Source organism: Carassius auratus, chromosome 24, assembly GCF_003368295.1.
Source record: "Carassius auratus strain Wakin chromosome 24, ASM336829v1, whole genome shotgun sequence".
NCBI classification, from domain to species: domain Eukaryota; kingdom Metazoa; phylum Chordata; class Actinopteri; order Cypriniformes; family Cyprinidae; genus Carassius; species Carassius auratus.
Window position 1 is genome coordinate 6,967,969 of NC_039266.1, and position 16,907 is coordinate 6,984,875.

The following is a 16,907-nucleotide window of genomic DNA, read 5'->3' on the forward strand; positions in this document are numbered from 1 at the left end:
CACATCACAAGAAGACCGGAGGACATCAGGAAGCCTTTCAAGCCTCAGCAGACCACACTGAGCCAGGCATTGACATTTGGTCCGATGATTATCGACGAATATTACAATATCGAAAACTCGCTGCCACAAACAACTCTTCAATCTAAAAACTACAGCAGTGAGCAACACGCAAACTTGTTCTGATTCAAATATTTACTTCTACAGGACTTGAAAGCCCTTGAAATGGAAGTGAACATCAATCGTAGGGCTTCATAAACAGTCGATACGTGTTTTTTTTTTTTTGTCGTTTTCATATTGTGAACAAGAATACACAGCAATTATACAGCATTTTTGCTTCACATATTTGACAAGAGAGGTGGGTTTGTCATGCAAATGGACTACAGCAATACTGACAAAAGCTGATTGGCCGCTTGAACGGCAATCAGAACATCAAGAAGGTGCGGATCAGTAAATGCGATTGCCGATTTTCGTTAACAAAGGCAGAGTGCTTTAAGTTTCTTTTGCACATCTCATCTCTATAAAAAGCAAAGCAGAACTCTATGCAAAACTAAGTGGGGGAAAAAAATCTAAAATGCTATCGTGAAATAAAAAGTAATCTGTACAAAGAACATTGCACAACAAAAATACCACTAAAGTGAAAAATGACTTGCGTGTAACAGCGGCAGGCCGAATGAACGAACGTTTCGGCAATGTCCCGGTCTCGCAGGATTCACGACTCACAAGTTTCATGCAAACATGTAAAAACAAGACTGGGAGGAAGTTCACCACACTATATGACCTCGATATGCAGAATATCCATGAAATTGCGTTTTCCACACACGTCAGAAGGCGTGATGGGATAATGTCCGTAGACGTCGTGTGTCTTAACACACACGATGTGATGTGCACTTTAAAATCTACTGCAAGTGTGGCACAGACGAACGTGTTCAGTTGTGATCGCGTGGATGGGCCGTGTTAAGCTTGTGTACGTGTGAAGTGTGTCACTTCTCCTGCAGCAGGGCAGGGATGTTGATGTTCCAGCCGATGGCCTGGCGGTCGAAGCCACAGGTGAACAGATTGCAAGCTTGGTTCTCCTCGTTCCAGGCAGAGCAGCACACCATGCGCCGATGGCCCTGCGTGTCAAGTACAATGTGGTTGTCAGGACACATAAAAAAAAAAAATACAAAACATGCTAATGCAATAGTTAAAGTGATGTGGCAGAAAACCTAGTAAGATTCATTTCTGCCTTTCATTGTTCAATTCTATAATGGACCTTTGTTAGAGACTGATTTAAGATGCTCTTCATAAACAGCGACTTAACTAAGAGCCACTCATCTGCTGCAAGGAAATAACACATCTCAAGAGAATGGCGTGTGGGACTCAACTAATGTTGACTGTTGATGTTCAGTGTGACGCTAGCTAAAGATTTCAAACGTACATTATGGATATGCTGGATGCACAAAACTGGATATTATTAATACAGAGGGTTTAAACAGGGAATTTCATTTAAAGTCACTTTTTATTGGGTTAAACCGTTGATAAATCTGTATATGTTTACAATAGACACAGTTTAAACAACTGAAATCAATTTAGTATTAATGTAAATATAATTAGAAAATGTTACTTTAAATTCTAAAATAAAAATATCTGTAGTAAAAATTCAGCTATAACTGGAAATAGGAATACATATTCCTAAATCTGATTATACATTACCATTGATTCCAAACTTAAGATTTGTACATTTTTGGCTTTATTTATTTATTGTTTTGTTTCTTTAAAGAAATGAATAGAGATACACTGTAAAGAAAGACTGGGCCGAAGGACATAATACCAAACACAGTTTTTTGCCTTATTCCCAATGCATTTTGACATTTTTTTCACCATTGCATATATAAAACAGCCAAAAGTTGCTTTTAACTGTTTTGTTTCAAAGAAAAATGAATGAATAAATTACAGAACAACAATTTTAAAATATTTACTTGACACTGAACATTTTTTACCATTCTAGAGATTATACCTACAAAGTATAATTTAAACTAACTTTACACATATCAGTACATTAGAATAATTTCTGAAGGATATTAATATATTTAGAATAACATTAATATTCATATTTTAAATATATTAAAGTAGGAAACTAGAACTAACTATTATTAAAAGTATTGTTTTATTGTATTTTAATCAAATAAATGCAACTAGATACCTTTCAACAGAAGTATATATTTATTCTGTACATATAAATGTTATTTTACTGTTTTATTGAAATGTTTTTAGCTTTTTGAACAGGCTGCCATATTTGTTGTAAAATATGTTCTAGAGGAAGTCAGAAAATGCCAAAACTTTGCTACCTACAATTTGAAATAACAGAGTTTGCATCAAAAAAAAAAGCAGCTTTTTATTATTTTATTTATTTATTTTTCCCAGAAAGAAAGAAAAATAATCAGAAATATCTGCTGGTTAAAGAGTGCGAGACAAACGGACAAACATGAAGCAAAAACGAAAGGTAATAAAAGCTCCACTCTGAAAGAGACGCACCTGTCTGTTGCTCCGAGGGAGACGGGCCAGACGGACTCCGTTCATGTCGAACAGCCTGACCTGCCTGTTGTCATGTGGCAGAGCGATGATCCTTTGGTTCGCTGAGACACTTATCCTGCAGGTTACAGCCAGAAAATCAACCAATAAACTCAATTAAATGTAAAGAAACAAGCAGCATCTATTTACACCAGATGCAGAAAGCTTACCTCATTGACAAAGGCTACTTTCAATCCCATCGGTTAAACAATGTCCAAAATAACTCTTTGTGCGAACAGCATCTTTTGCACTTGATGTAAACAAGATGTTGCTATTCAATAGTGCAAATAAAGCTAGATACGATTTACTAAATGTTATTTTTTTAAAAATCTTCCGTACTATTCCTTGTTCAGAAGCCTGACTTGACTTCATTCTTTCAGAATATCTTGATATAGAGAAATAAAGTTTCTCAATTTCCCCGAACTTTTTAAAACAGGCACCGTGTTGTCTCTGCTTGTTCAGAAACAACAGTCTCAGGAAGCGGTCTTACACCTCGCCAGCCTGCTGCTCTTACCTATTAACGGCGGAGTCTGTGCGGATGGTAGCAATTGGAGATCTCATGTTCTTCAAGTCCCACACCTTGACGGTGCGATCGTCACTTCCTGACACCACGTTGTCTCCCACAGTGAACACAGCTGACGTCACGGTGCTGAAAGAAACAAACGGCTTGTCAACAAAACCTCACTCTATCACACATACACACACTTCAAACATGCTCCAATCACTCTTTAACACCTCAATGCCAAAAATATAATCCTGAACAAACGCACATGGTTTTAATGAAGCACACATACGTTTGTAGAGTTGCAGAAGGTCAAGGACCTCGGCTGCTAATGTGAAGGACACCCATTTAATCCTGATCATGAGAGATAATAATTGTGTTCTTGAGCGTGACTCTTAACTCCAGAAAGCTCCAGCAGGGATTGTCCCTGAATGAAGTGTAGTGTAAGGGACTTTAAATGAAAGATAGTCTCTCTCTTTTACTGGAATGACAAATTACTGTACAGAGTGTCTAGATAGTGCTCAAGGTGATTAGGTTATCTCCGGTCTTATTTGCAGTACTCAACGGATCAAGAAGCAGATCACGTGAACTCCACTTTCTGCATTTCCATTGGTAGTCTATTATTTTTTCATCAACAAATAGCTATGACTGCCGATCCTCAGTGTCACTGCTAAAGGTCAATTCACACTGCACCAGCAGATGCATCAGAGTTTTGTCTGATCAGTGTGTTAACCCTGTGGCGTCTGTAGCTGTTGGTTAACACTTGTTCTCAGTGAATGAACATGTTGAATTGACATTTGGGGCCCTATAATACACCCGACGCAATGAGACGCAAGGAGCAGCGCAAGTGTGTTTGCTAGTTTCAGTCCAGCGCCACGTCGTTTAATTAGCGAATGCATTTGCACCTTTTTAGACCAGCGGTCTAAAAAACAAGTGTTCAGGCGCATTTCAATTTTAAGGAGCTGAAAATAGACTGCACCATAGACCAACTCAAACCTGGTCTAAAGTCTGGCGCAATGTTTATTCTTTGTTATTTAAAGCGCGTGTTAATATAGGCGTGTTAAGTGTTCCACAATTAAACACAGGGACGCACAGCAGCACACAAACATGCCAAATATAAAAAAGTAAAGGATTGCAATGCATAAGAATTTTTTGTAGGCTAATTAAATATAAACATGCCTACATGTCATAATGGATAGTCATCGCGTGTATCAGAATTAGGCTGTCTTTGCTTGCACACACGCAGCTCCGTTTCATCTCAGAGACGCATTGTCTTTGCGCTTGCCAAATTCCGCCATGTAAATGGCAAATCCGTCATGGCACGAGTGCAACTGGCTCTTAAAGGGAATGGAAAATGAGACTCTGATTCGTTTAGAATCAGAATCAGAATCAGAAAGAGCTTTATTGCCAAGCATGCTTACGCATACAAGGAATTTGTTTTAATGATATAAGCTTCCAGTACACAGAGACAACAACACACAGACAAAAAAAAAAAAAGAGAGAGATTTACAAATTGGCAAATAAATAAGTGTATAAACAATTGTGCTATAAATGATAATGGAATAGGACTGAGTGAGATGCAGGAATGTTCTAGGATGGAGGGTTAACAAATAAATATAAGGCTATTGCATGTTTATAAGCATAAGTAGGGAACATTTAAAGCTGCAGTAGGTAACTTTTGTAAAAATATATTTTTTACATATTTGTTAAACCTGTCATTATGTCCTGACAGTAGAATATGAGACCGATAATCTGTGAAAAAATCAAGCTCCTCTGGCTCCTCCCAGTGTCCTATTGTCATTTGCAGAAAGTCATCCGCTCCCAGTAAGAAACAACCAATCAGAGCTTCAAAAATGTTCAAAATGTAGAAAAATGTATATAATAAGCGAGTACACCATGAATCCATTTTCCAAACCGTGTTTTTAGCTTGTCCTGAATCACTAGGGTGCACCTATAATAAGTGTTTATATTTGGTCTATTTTAGATTGCTTCGGGGGTACCGCAGCGGAGTAACCCAGTACCTTTGTGATTCTTCATAGACATAAACAGAGAGAAGTAGTTCCGGCTACGATGTTCTTCCGCAAGACGCAAGCAGTTGTTTATTAACCGCTAGAGTGTCAAAAGTTACCTACCGCAGCTTTAACTGTTCATGAGGTAGATTGCCTGGGGGAAGAAACTGTTCTGTTGCCTGACTGTTCTGGTATTTGCGGCTCTGAGGCGCCGGCCAAATGGCAAAAGTTCAAAGATGGGGTGACTTGGATGTGTGGGATCCAGAGTGATTTTCTGAGCCCTTTTCCTCACTCTGGATGTATACAGTTCTTTAAGGGTGGGCAGGGGAGCACCAATAATCCTTTCAGCAGTCTTCTGGTGTCTGATTTTGTTGCTGAACCAAACCAGACAGTTATTGAGGTACACATTACAGACTCAATGACGGCTGAGTAGAACTGTTTCATCAGCTCCTGTGGCAGGTTAAACTTCCTCAGCTGGCAAAGGAAGTACAACCTTTGCTGGGCCTTTTTCACAATGGAGTCAATGTGATTGTCCCACTTCAGGTCCTGAGAGATGGGGGTCCCCAGGAACCTGAATGACTCCACTGCAGTCACAGTGCTGTTCATGATGGTAAGTGGGGAAAGTGCAGGGAGGTTTCTCCTAAAGTCTGCGATCATCTCCACTGTTTGGAGCGTGTTCAGCTCCAGGTTGTTAAGACTGCACCAGACAGCCAGCTGCTCAACCTCTTGTCTGTAAGCAGACTCGTCACCGTCCTGGATGAGGCCGATGACTGTAGGGTCGTCTGCAAACTTTAGGAGCTTGACAGAGGGGTCTTTAGAGGTGCAGTCGTTGGTGTACAGGGAGAAGAGCAGAGGGGAGAGAACACATCCCTGAGGGGCACCAGTGTTGGTGGAGCAGCTGTTTGACGTGAATTTCCCCAGTCTCACTAACTGTTGCCTATCTGTCAGAAAGCTGGTGATCCACTGACAGATAGAGCTAGGAACAGAGAGCTGGGTCAGTTTGGTCTGAAGGGCTGTTGGGACCAAACTGACCCAGCTCTCTGTTCCTTTATTGCACGTTACACCCAAAAAACACCCATTACTCATTAAGAGAATAGGAACAACCCATTTAAACCATGCGCCAGGGCGCACCAACCGTTTTTCCGTCGTTAAAATAGCAAAAGTGGATTTGGACATGTCCTGAGTGCACCTGCGCTGTGCACTTTACACGTTGTGTTTAGATTGTTAAAATAGGGCCCTTGGTCTGCATCTGTATGAGGTGAATTGGCTTTAAGGACTCCAGTCCAACCCTAATAAGCAAATGCTCAGGAGGATTTGGTGCCACTCTACAGTGACAATATGGGTCTGCTGAACATTGTTGGGCAGGTAATAAATAGTCTTGGCTTAACCGGACATGTTCACCACCTGATGTAAAGTTTGCACAAAATAGCATGATCTGGCAGAAATCACCGGTTCCAATCTGACTGGTTCACTTCTATGCAGCTTCTGGGATTCACAACCTTAGCTCATGATGAAAATGTACTTGTGGGAACTTTTTTCTCAAGATGCAAAACACGTTTCGATATGTACTTATTGGTAGGTTTTTCGCATCTTGTGGAAAAGTTCCCACAGGTACGTTTTCATCATGAGATCAGGTAGGGGATTCAAACTGGACAGATTTGGATTATACTGAGCAACTTCATATGCATTTACACTGAAAGCTGGTCATCAAGTAGATGCATTGGTGACTGCAAGTAGGCAGTTTGCATTTCTCCTAAACCAAAGACACTTGATTCAACTTGTCAGCTCATTAATAGAGAATCCAAGACCTGAAATAGGTATATCAGACAAAGGAGATATGCAAAATGTGCACTGTAGGGCTCCAGACCAACATTTGAGACCAGCGCCACTACGTTCTATAGATGGTGGCGCCAGGAGCAAATTTGATAGTGCGAATATTCAAAATAAATATAATTTAATCATAAAATTGCTATTGTTTTGCATTAATAAGTGCAGTTACTAATAATTTTTCATGTTCAATTCCAGTTTTTAGTTTTTGATTATTGTTTATTGTTTATACAGAATTGGCAGTAAAGCACTAAACTTGAGTTAAGATGGATCTACTTTTTATATACAAATCTTTTTTATATATTCCACTCTTATTAAATGTACCATTATTTTTTTAGAATATGCAACTGACCAACTTCACTGATTATTTGTGATATAGTAAAAAATTTAAGAAAAGGGTCAAATTCTGAAGAAAACGGATTTCTTGATTTTTGATATTTTTTCATTGTGATTTTATAATTTAAAAATATAGAGTAAAAGTAGAAATGAATGACTAATAAGCCAATAAGTGCTCCTCTGCTGCTGTCTACTGGTTATAATTGTGATATTTATTTATTTTTTAAATTACAGAAGTGTTTGTTCAACAAAGTATATTTTCTTCATCTCATTAAAAAACAACATTCAAACTTGATCATCTTTAAGAGCTTTAAAGTGCTGGAAATAGTTGTGTGAAATGCTTGAAAGTCATGGAAAAGTGCTTAAATTTCTCTCTCAAAAGGTTGTACAAACCCTGAAATAAAGTTAGTCGCAATGGCAGGAAAAATGTCTGGAGCCCTTCAGTGTTGGGGATGGGGGGCAGAAACACTGTTGGTAACCACTGGTCCAGCCAATAATGAGACAGACTATGTAATTGAGGGCGTGTAAAGAGGAACTACTCACTGGTCAACAGTTTCCGTTAATGCACTATCTTACAACAAGTTAAAATATCTAGATTTTGGATGCATGATGTAGTATCAATTTTCCAGAGCCTTGTACTTTTCTTCAATATCCAATTTGGAAGTCAACATTGTGGCAGAATTCTCAAAGAACAAGTCCTATTTTGTGATCATTTTAAGTGGGCAATTCTTGGCCAAAATAAGCTGTGGACCAGACTTCAAACTTGTAGTTGAAAGTCTGTTAATGTGGGCCCACATGTGACTTTTGTGATGAGGCTTGAGTTTCTACAACAAATTCTATTATTGTGATGATGAAATTAAACTCATCTTTCCCTGGATGGAAGGACCACCCTCTGCTCCTGTACAGGGCGTGAGAGCACCAGCAGCTGGGGTAAAATGAGGCAGAGAGAGTGTGTGTGTGATCTGAGACAGTCTGGGTGAACAGCAGGAATGTCAGCAACCCTCAGGGTCACAGCGCACATTTAACTGCTCCGCTCAGCACACACTCCTCCATTTAATGGACCTTAATATTTCTAATCTATCACGTCATTCCCTGCTGACATTTCTCTCCTCTTTGTATTCCCTTCTCTCGGGAGAGCAAGGGAGAGAAAAATGAAAAAAAAAAAGGGCCGGAGTGGTGCTTTGCTCGCCCCTAGCCGTGCTAATTTGAATTGACATGATATTAAGGTTTAATTAGGGGCTAAATTCTGCTGCATTAAAGATTTGGTGTTGGGTTTGGCTGTATTTAACAGCTTTGCTCCGCTCGCTCCGGCACAGTTCACATCCAAAGTGAAGCGTGGAAACGCTTTCTGACATTGCGGGTTGCCACCAGAAAGCGAGGGTGGGGGCAGTGGTGGAGCTGATAATAGATTAAAACTTTGATTAAAATCCTATTACAACTCAAACGATATTTTGGGAATGTTCCGTTCCTCCTGGGACCACTGACAAGCAAGGTCGAGACTCATTAGAGGAAGCGCTGCATGTGCATTTAATAGAGATCCAGTGTTGGAGTATAATAAGCTCTTTAAAACAATGGTTAATGTAGTTGAGTGTGGTTAAAACTCTTGCTGAGACTGGGAAATGTGTTGAAGATGCTTTGAGATGAATGGAATTCATAGTTATGAATTATAATTATGAAACATACATTTAAAACCGAATTTATTCCATGTACACAGTAGTGTCCAAATTAGGGATGTCAACGATTAATCGATGATCGATTAATTGTCGATAAGAGATGCAATCGATTAAGGCTATCGATGGTCGGTTAACCGATTCAATGTTGGGCTGCGTGCGGCTCATGCGCACTCAACACGTGCGAGCGGCTGTGAGTGACGGTGACGATATATAAAAGCATCATCATTCATTCACAATGTACAAATTAAGCTTTTAATGTGATTTAAACTTCAAAGTACATTAAAATAGAAACAACATAAAAGTTCTTCAATATTAATTGCAATAGAAATGTAGTTACTAATCATTTCATCAGATAACTGTTTTATATCGTGCGCTTTGCAGGGCTGCGGGACACAGTGACAGGACAGGTAGTCTATTCATTCCTACAACTTGTTAATTCATTCCTACGAATTATTAATGTGGCAATTGTCCATGTTTCATTAATTGTGTTCCCTAAATAACCCATGATTTAAGTGAAATAAGGGAACAAATTAATAAATCGAACGAATTCTTAATTCATGAAATCTTTAATTTCCCTTCCCATGTTTACCACAGTAAGAGATGCGAAAACAGTTATTAAAAGCGAAAGATAATGAAATAAACCTGGGAAATTAGAGGGTTAGACTATGAAGATTTAGGAAAAGAAACGATGCCTAAATATACTGAATTTGTGGAAATTCGTGACCAACCGGCAAACCAGAACAAAGCCGCGTAAATGAAGACTATGGGGTCCAAAAGCATGGTCGCGATCTAACATTTTCCAGTTAACCTATTATTCCTCTAATAAACAAAGCTTTTATACCACACTTGTCATAATCAGATCTTATCATTTCTAAATAAATAATTGCTGGATTCAAAACAGCGATTAATAGGCGCTGTGACCGACACATTCCTGGAGAATTCACTGCTGTCACTAAACGGTGACGCCGAGCATCGTTCACAAGTTTCTGCATGGACCTGACTAGGGCACAGGTTCTAAGCCCTGGGACAAAATGGGATGCTTTAAGGAAAATTTATAGCCTACTAAGTAATAGGCCCAACATAAAAATAACAATTTGTTTTCATGTTTTTTTTTTTTTTTTTTTTTTTTTTAATAGGCTATGCGAAATATATCCGACTTAAATAGGCTAATTAAGATTAACGGATTTAAAACAGAAGTGTGGGCGCTCCATAAGTTCACAAAAAAAAAAAAAAAAAAAAAAAGGATGACAACGCATTCTGTTTGTTTGCTTTATTTTACAAGAGCACAAATCTTCTGTTTTTATTGTGAGTGTGCACAAATGAAAGTAAACTTTTGCGGAAAATATATATATATTTTTAATGTCTCAGCTGTTTCGATCGCCCCGGAGCCTGCTGCACACGTATATTCTAGCGATTCAAACTTACATCGCAGTCTGTTCATTATCAAAATAAAATGTCAACTAAACATTAAAAGGTTACACTGGTCAGTTTAAATAGACCGTAGTATACCGGTCCTCTCTGCTGTTCCAAGGATGTTTTTGCTCATATGAAGAGGATCATCTTTTCCGTCTATATGCGAATGCGTGTTAAGTACAAGCCTAGTTTACATTATAAATAATAGTTTAACATTCAAATACATTGCGAATATGGAAACATTTCGATTTGTGCCGAATGAGACATGAGCAATAACCTCCAAATAAATCTAGCCAAAGCCCCGCTCGCTCATCCTCGTCTGCACGCATGCACTGTCACGATCTAATGCGCTGTATGCCGGATTTTTAAAAATCTGGGACAGATTTCTATAGGACAGAATCCAGCAGGATCAAATTAATGTGAGCAACTGTGTGTTTTGGTGCAGCAGCGCCGATGTAGTTCACTTAATGTGCAGCGCAGTCACACGCGCTCCACATTTCGGATAATTTTATACAATAATGTCAGTTGAAAACATTGCAATTGTGCTTTAAAATACAACAACGAGCACCACAAAACCATTTCAAGAGGTGCGTTCAGCGTTCTCCGTGCGGGATTGGAAACTGTCAACAAAGTAAAATGACCTCAAAAGAATGGCGCGCTCTCTTCATTTTATCAAATGATCATAATCGCATCTATTCATTTTATAATCCTGCTACTAGCATTTTATTCAGACTAAAACCTCTTTAATTCAAGTGAGAAAGCGTTTTGTGTGTGTGTGTGGCTTTTGCACATCCTGTCATACCGCTGACTGCGTGCCTGCAATAGATGCATTTTGCAGTATTATGGTTAACGATTAATCGATTAATTGATCGTTAATTTAAACGACGATCGATCATGGAAATAATCGAAATTTGACATCCCTAGTCCAAATAAAAACTAGCATGAACTTCTTTCTTCCATGGACACAAAACAATCTCAGAATCTCTCTACAATATGAGTTATATATTTTTTTTAAATGTCCTGGCACTTCCGAGCTTTACAATGGAAGTTAATGGAGGGGTCAAGACTTTGAAGTGGCTTTCGGAGGTTAATAAAGGCCTTATGAAGTTAAGAAAAAAATCTATGGACCAACTGTCTTGTCCATCTTGTCTCACTTGAATCCGCTCCTTGAGACTTGAGTCTCTGACCTTCTGTAAGCCCCGCCTTGTTCACACAATGATTGACGTGGCGCGAGGGCGGGGACACGTGATCGGCTCGGAATGCATTTTCAATGTGCACATTGAATTTTGCTACATTCATTGCGGGACACTGAATGAAAATGCAATCGTAAGTGTCTTGACTGTGAGTGTTAATGCAATTAAGAAAAATAGCATTTGAACTATCATTTTCCACAGTTTTTGCTTGAACATGTTAGGCATATCTAATCATTTCTGTAATACATTTTCATTTTAATTTTGCAACTTATAAAGCGTTAAAATTAATATTCATTTTACATTTTAAAACTGGTGTAGTAAATGACAAATTAAAATTATGTAATTTAATTTTCATTTTCATTTTGCACCAAACGTTGCACAAATGTATTGGAAAATGTAAATGTAAATACAGAAATGCATTGCCATTTTACATATTGCATTGTCATTTTGCATATTACATCCCAAATTGAATAATGCTACCCACATGCTTCCATATAGGATGTCTTAAGGTTGAGTAAATCATTGGGTAATTTTCATTGTTGGGTGAACTGTCCCTTTAAGATTAAGCAATTATAAGTAAGAAGACCATTAGCAGTTCAGTAATTACAGGTTCAGTCCCCATAAATTAACCTTGTGTTTTGATCATCATAAATAAGCCCTTGCTAGGTTCAAAACTACAGCCTTTTGGCCTCCAGCCTGAATCAGTCGGAGTCTGAGAAACAGGAATAGGTGGGCTTGTCATCCAGAATTTGTGTGATTTGTCTCAAAGGATACAGCAGCTGTGATTTTTCTTCAGTGAGAAACCCATTCTGACACATTCCCCAAGATAGCAGGTGTGTCTCCCTCTGTCTGTCTGAAATGGAGCACACTGGCGATACTCTCATAAGCATCCTGACAGACAGATAGCAGCTCTGACAGGAAATGCCCTGCAGATCAAAGAGGAATGAGGCAGCGAACACCACGGGCGCTTGTGTACAGCGACACTCCTGTCAAGCTTCATTTGTAAAGCGCCACTCATTAGCATTTGCACCATCATTAGATGATTAGGAGATGACATTTCAGACCCTTCCACTGCCCTTTTGAGTGCCAACATGAACGATTACAGGTTCAAAAGGTCACAAATTCACTTTTTAATCCTAGTTGAGTATCAAGTCTCAAATCCTCTTTTGGTCCCAAATGCTAAATCGTGGAACCCAAAACCATATATTCTGAACAATGCACAAAAAGTGTACAAGTTTAAAAAAATACACAAAAGCACCACGAGTATCATAAAAGTTGTCTATATTACTTTTGCATTATACCAAAATCTTCTGAAGCCATATGATGGCTTTGCATGAGGACCAGATGGAAACTGGGATTAAAAATCTTGATACCCACCTTGGCCCATTTATCTGAGAGTTCTTAAGAGTTTCTTCATTGACTTTGTAGATCCAGTTTAATCACCAGACAATTTGCAAGTCATGGGTGTATTGTCAGCATGAAATTCAAAACAAGACGTGTGCACATCAAGATGTATTCAGTTGCACAACTCTAAAGCCTTCAGACTCAAGTTTACATCTCTGGGTCACACTCCATTGTCTAGAAGCACCAGTATTCTGTAGTTAGCTCTAAAAGTGCGACTCTTTAAAGTTTGCAACACTTACGTTGCTAAAAATCAGAAAAACAGTGGGCAAAGGCTTGAACGTTTCAATCTAAGTGTCCATATGTCATAATGCTGCACTCATGGTGTGTCCTGATGCTCTGGGTTAGTGATGTGAGACAGACATATGTCAGCTGTACTGCACAACGGAGCTAAACTTCACTCACTATTAGAAACTGTACAGCAGTTTAAGAGCCTCAGTCTGCATAAAATAGACATACATCCTCTTGCTATATATCCTAATAGCTAAACATCTGTTACAATTGTGTCCACGAAACACTACTCAGATGTGTTACAAATGTAGCTACAATGCTGTGAAAAAATATGTACACCTCATAAAAACTATAGGTATAGGTGTGTGTGTGTATGTTTGTATATATATATATATATATATCATAATAAAACAGATTTTGGAGGTGAAATTCATTGAAGGGTTAGTTCACCTAAACATGAAAATTATACTATACCATCACTATTTACTCACCCTCTTCTGGTATCAAACCTATAAAACTTTATATATTTTTTTATCACACAAATTATAATTCATTTTAATGAAAGCAGACAGATTTTAGTCCCTCCACATATTCCATTCATCCAAAACTTAAGACGTTTCAAAAAGTTCAGACATTACTAGAGCCCAACCGATATATCGTTTTGCCGATTTTATCAGTTGATACGAGTCTGTCGCAGTTATACTGTATCAGCTAATATGCTTTATGTAAGTTAAATGCTGCTCTAATCTAATGCGCTGCGGCACTGTAACACACACACACACAGACTACAGACAGTAGCTCGTACGTCACGCGCAGATCACTCGCACAGAATCATTCAACGCGGAGATGTACTGTCAACGCTGTCCTGAGATTTCTCAGTAAAATAGCTTAGAAACTGAAGAGTTTAAGTATATGTTTCTTAATAACTAAATCCCACAGCATCACTACTACCAGAGAGATGCTGCCATGTAGAAATAATTCACACAAACAATCGCTCTCACTAATGCATACATGTAAAAGTAATCTTTGCTGTGCTGCTTTAGAATGAGCAGAAATCTGTGAGAAATAAAACGACCCAAAGGCAAAAGACCTGATAAAAATGAGCTGTTATAGAAGCAATAGCCATGTACGCAGCACTGTGTCATATGCCATAGCAGTGCAGAAGGTGTTTTTCTCAGCTACAGACTTATTTGTTCATTAATGATGTCATCAGCGACTAGTTGACTTTGACTTGACTTTCATCACATAAAAGTCGAATTTAGAAAATCAGAAGTCGTTCAACCCCTAGTTTTCTGTTCATCTGAATGGATGTGCAACGCACCTGTATTTGACATTGTGTAAACTTTATTTTGAAGGCACCAGACTCGCTTTCGCTTTGTCTCACATACGCAGAGAGAGAGAGAGAGAGAGAGAGAGGAGATTTATATCGGTCTGGCGAGTAAACCCCAAAAAATTTACTAACCAGTGGTGATTCAATTGCCAAGGTGTCCGTAGAGGGTTGTGAGCTCAAACTTCACCTGTGTTTGCTGCTTTAAATCATCCGCACCAGCATCTAAATCGTCACATTACAATGATTCTAGTTTGGCATGATGATATGATGAATGGATGGTTCCTTTTAAACAGCAGACGTCAGAGCTGATCTGTGCATCATTGCATGTGTCTGCGGCGCACAGGAGCTGATCGTGGCAGTCAGTGCTGGTGTTTATACCAGCCACGCTGCATGGCAGAAATCACGCTCATCACATCAGTCACATCACTACGTCAGCATATTATGTCAGTACAGTCAGGAACGTAGCAGATAAGAAAGTTTGTCTCAACAATTCATCTCCTCCTTTGATCACCACATTTGAATTATCATTGCTAAAAATGTTTATGCATATATAATCTGTTTTTGTTCTGTATGTTCACACTAATGGGAAGGGAAATATATTTTAAGATTTCGATATTTGATGTGATCTATGTTTGTACTTTGATCAATGGTAAATAAAAGCCTAAATTAATGTTTACATCAAATAAAGTAATCATGCATCTTCAGAAAATTTGTCTTTATAAACTTTCTGAACAGTTTTGGGTGCATCAATTTGAACAGACAGAATGGTCTCAAGTTTCATTAAAATATCTTCCTGTGTGTTCATAAAAAGAATAGAAGTGTTATAGGTTTGGAATGAACGGAGGATCAGTAAATAATGACAGGATTTCTATGTTTGGTGAGACACACTGTAAAAAAGCACACTTTTTTTAATTTGTCTTTGTTACACGTTACCTAACAATGAATTATTCATGACTACATGCAAGTAACCCTAAACTAAACCCTAATCCTAATCTTATAGTACGTACATGTAGTTAATTAATATTACACATCTTTTCATGATCTTTGTGATTATTTGTGAAATTTAAATCTAACATAATTTTTTTATTTTATTTTTCTCAGTGTATGCCTTTTGACAAAGAAAAGTCAAAAGACCGCATACTTTAACAAATTACATTGTTAGTGATGTGTAAAGCTTAAACAGAAATGTTAATTTATTATCTGGAGAATGTTAGTAAATGAAAAATGTTCTGATTTTACCATTCTATCACATTAACATTGTTATTTGTTACATTTTATCACATTGACCCATTAATACTATCGCAATAAGGTTCGAGTTTAATCAAAATGCCTACTAGTGTTGCGCAGGTCAATGTATAAACAACCCTCACCCGACCGACGTTTTCAACTAACCCGACCGCAACTCTGCAAAAAAAGAAAAAGAAAATATTGTACCCGACCCGCATTTTTTTAAAAGTAGTAAATGCTCATCGTAGCATCATTGGACTATAGGAACTAGGCAAAAAAAAAAAAAAAAAGAAATACCAACACAAAAAAAAAATCCTTCTTATATTCTAATTTTGTCAAGAATTATTTCGTCAATAAGCCCAGAGAGAAATGCACATTTCATATGGATTACATAATCAGAGAGTAGCCTATTTATTTTGTTTTTAATATTTTCTTTTAAAAGTAGACTTTCCAAGCTTTCTGTAATATATAGCCTATATTTCTCAAATCTGTGAGGCACAAGCTGAGTTTTGGTGCCCTCCAGTTCACATGCAATGCAAGTGATCGTGCCAAAATTAAGAAACAATTTAAACAAAACGAAAATCTTTAAAAAGAGTTTTCTATAAAACAAAACTTAATGAAGTCGTCAAAATCATGTTTTGCCAAAAACAGCGTCTTCACCCTTTCTCTTGCCGCCTCCACCTACAGACTGAGCTCGTGCATCATCTTCGCGCCAGTTATTCAGCCGATAAAGTTTAGGCCTATGTATTCCAAAATTGTGTCTAGTACTATATAAATTACAAACATTTAATTGGCATCTTTATTTCAAATGACCCGACCGACCGCGACCCGAATATCATTAAAAATATTTTTGGATGACTCGTAACCGCAGGCACCCACTCATTTCGGATCAACTCGCGCATCACTGATGCCTACATATGTTAAAAATACAATCACAATACAATCCCAGCCAATAGGAACATATTCATTGCTTATAATACAGCTGTGTAGAGCTGGAGTTTTTGGACCAATGAGATTCCACTGTGGGCTCTATTTGATAGAAATAAGAAGAAACCAAGCGACTTAGTAAGTGTGTGTATATGCACATATATGTGCATGGGGTCATGTGGAGTAAACACCGGTGGAGGAAGTTAAGCAAAGGGAGGAAAACAGGAAATCAGAGTGATAGGAAGTCTGAATGACAGAAAGTCAGGATTGTGTATGTATGTGTGTGTG

General features: G+C 38.1%; 1 protein-coding gene across 5 annotated transcripts in view; it reads right to left on the minus strand.

Annotated features, from left to right (window-relative positions):
* Positions 1–241: 241 nt before the first annotated feature.
* The window catches only part of wdr37 (WD repeat domain 37), a 40,960-nt gene continuing 24,294 nt past the window's right edge, over positions 242–16,907 (minus strand). For all 5 annotated transcript variants that reach the window (XM_026200842.1, XM_026200843.1, XM_026200844.1 and 2 more), the window contains 3 exons: positions 3,065–3,199; positions 2,515–2,629; positions 242–1,112 (listed from right to left, as the gene is read on the minus strand). In XM_026200842.1, the coding sequence (XP_026056627.1) occupies positions 981–1,112; positions 2,515–2,629; positions 3,065–3,199 (382 nt within the window). In that variant the 3' untranslated portion in view covers positions 242–980. The remainder of the gene's footprint in view (positions 1,113–2,514; positions 2,630–3,064; positions 3,200–16,907) is intronic.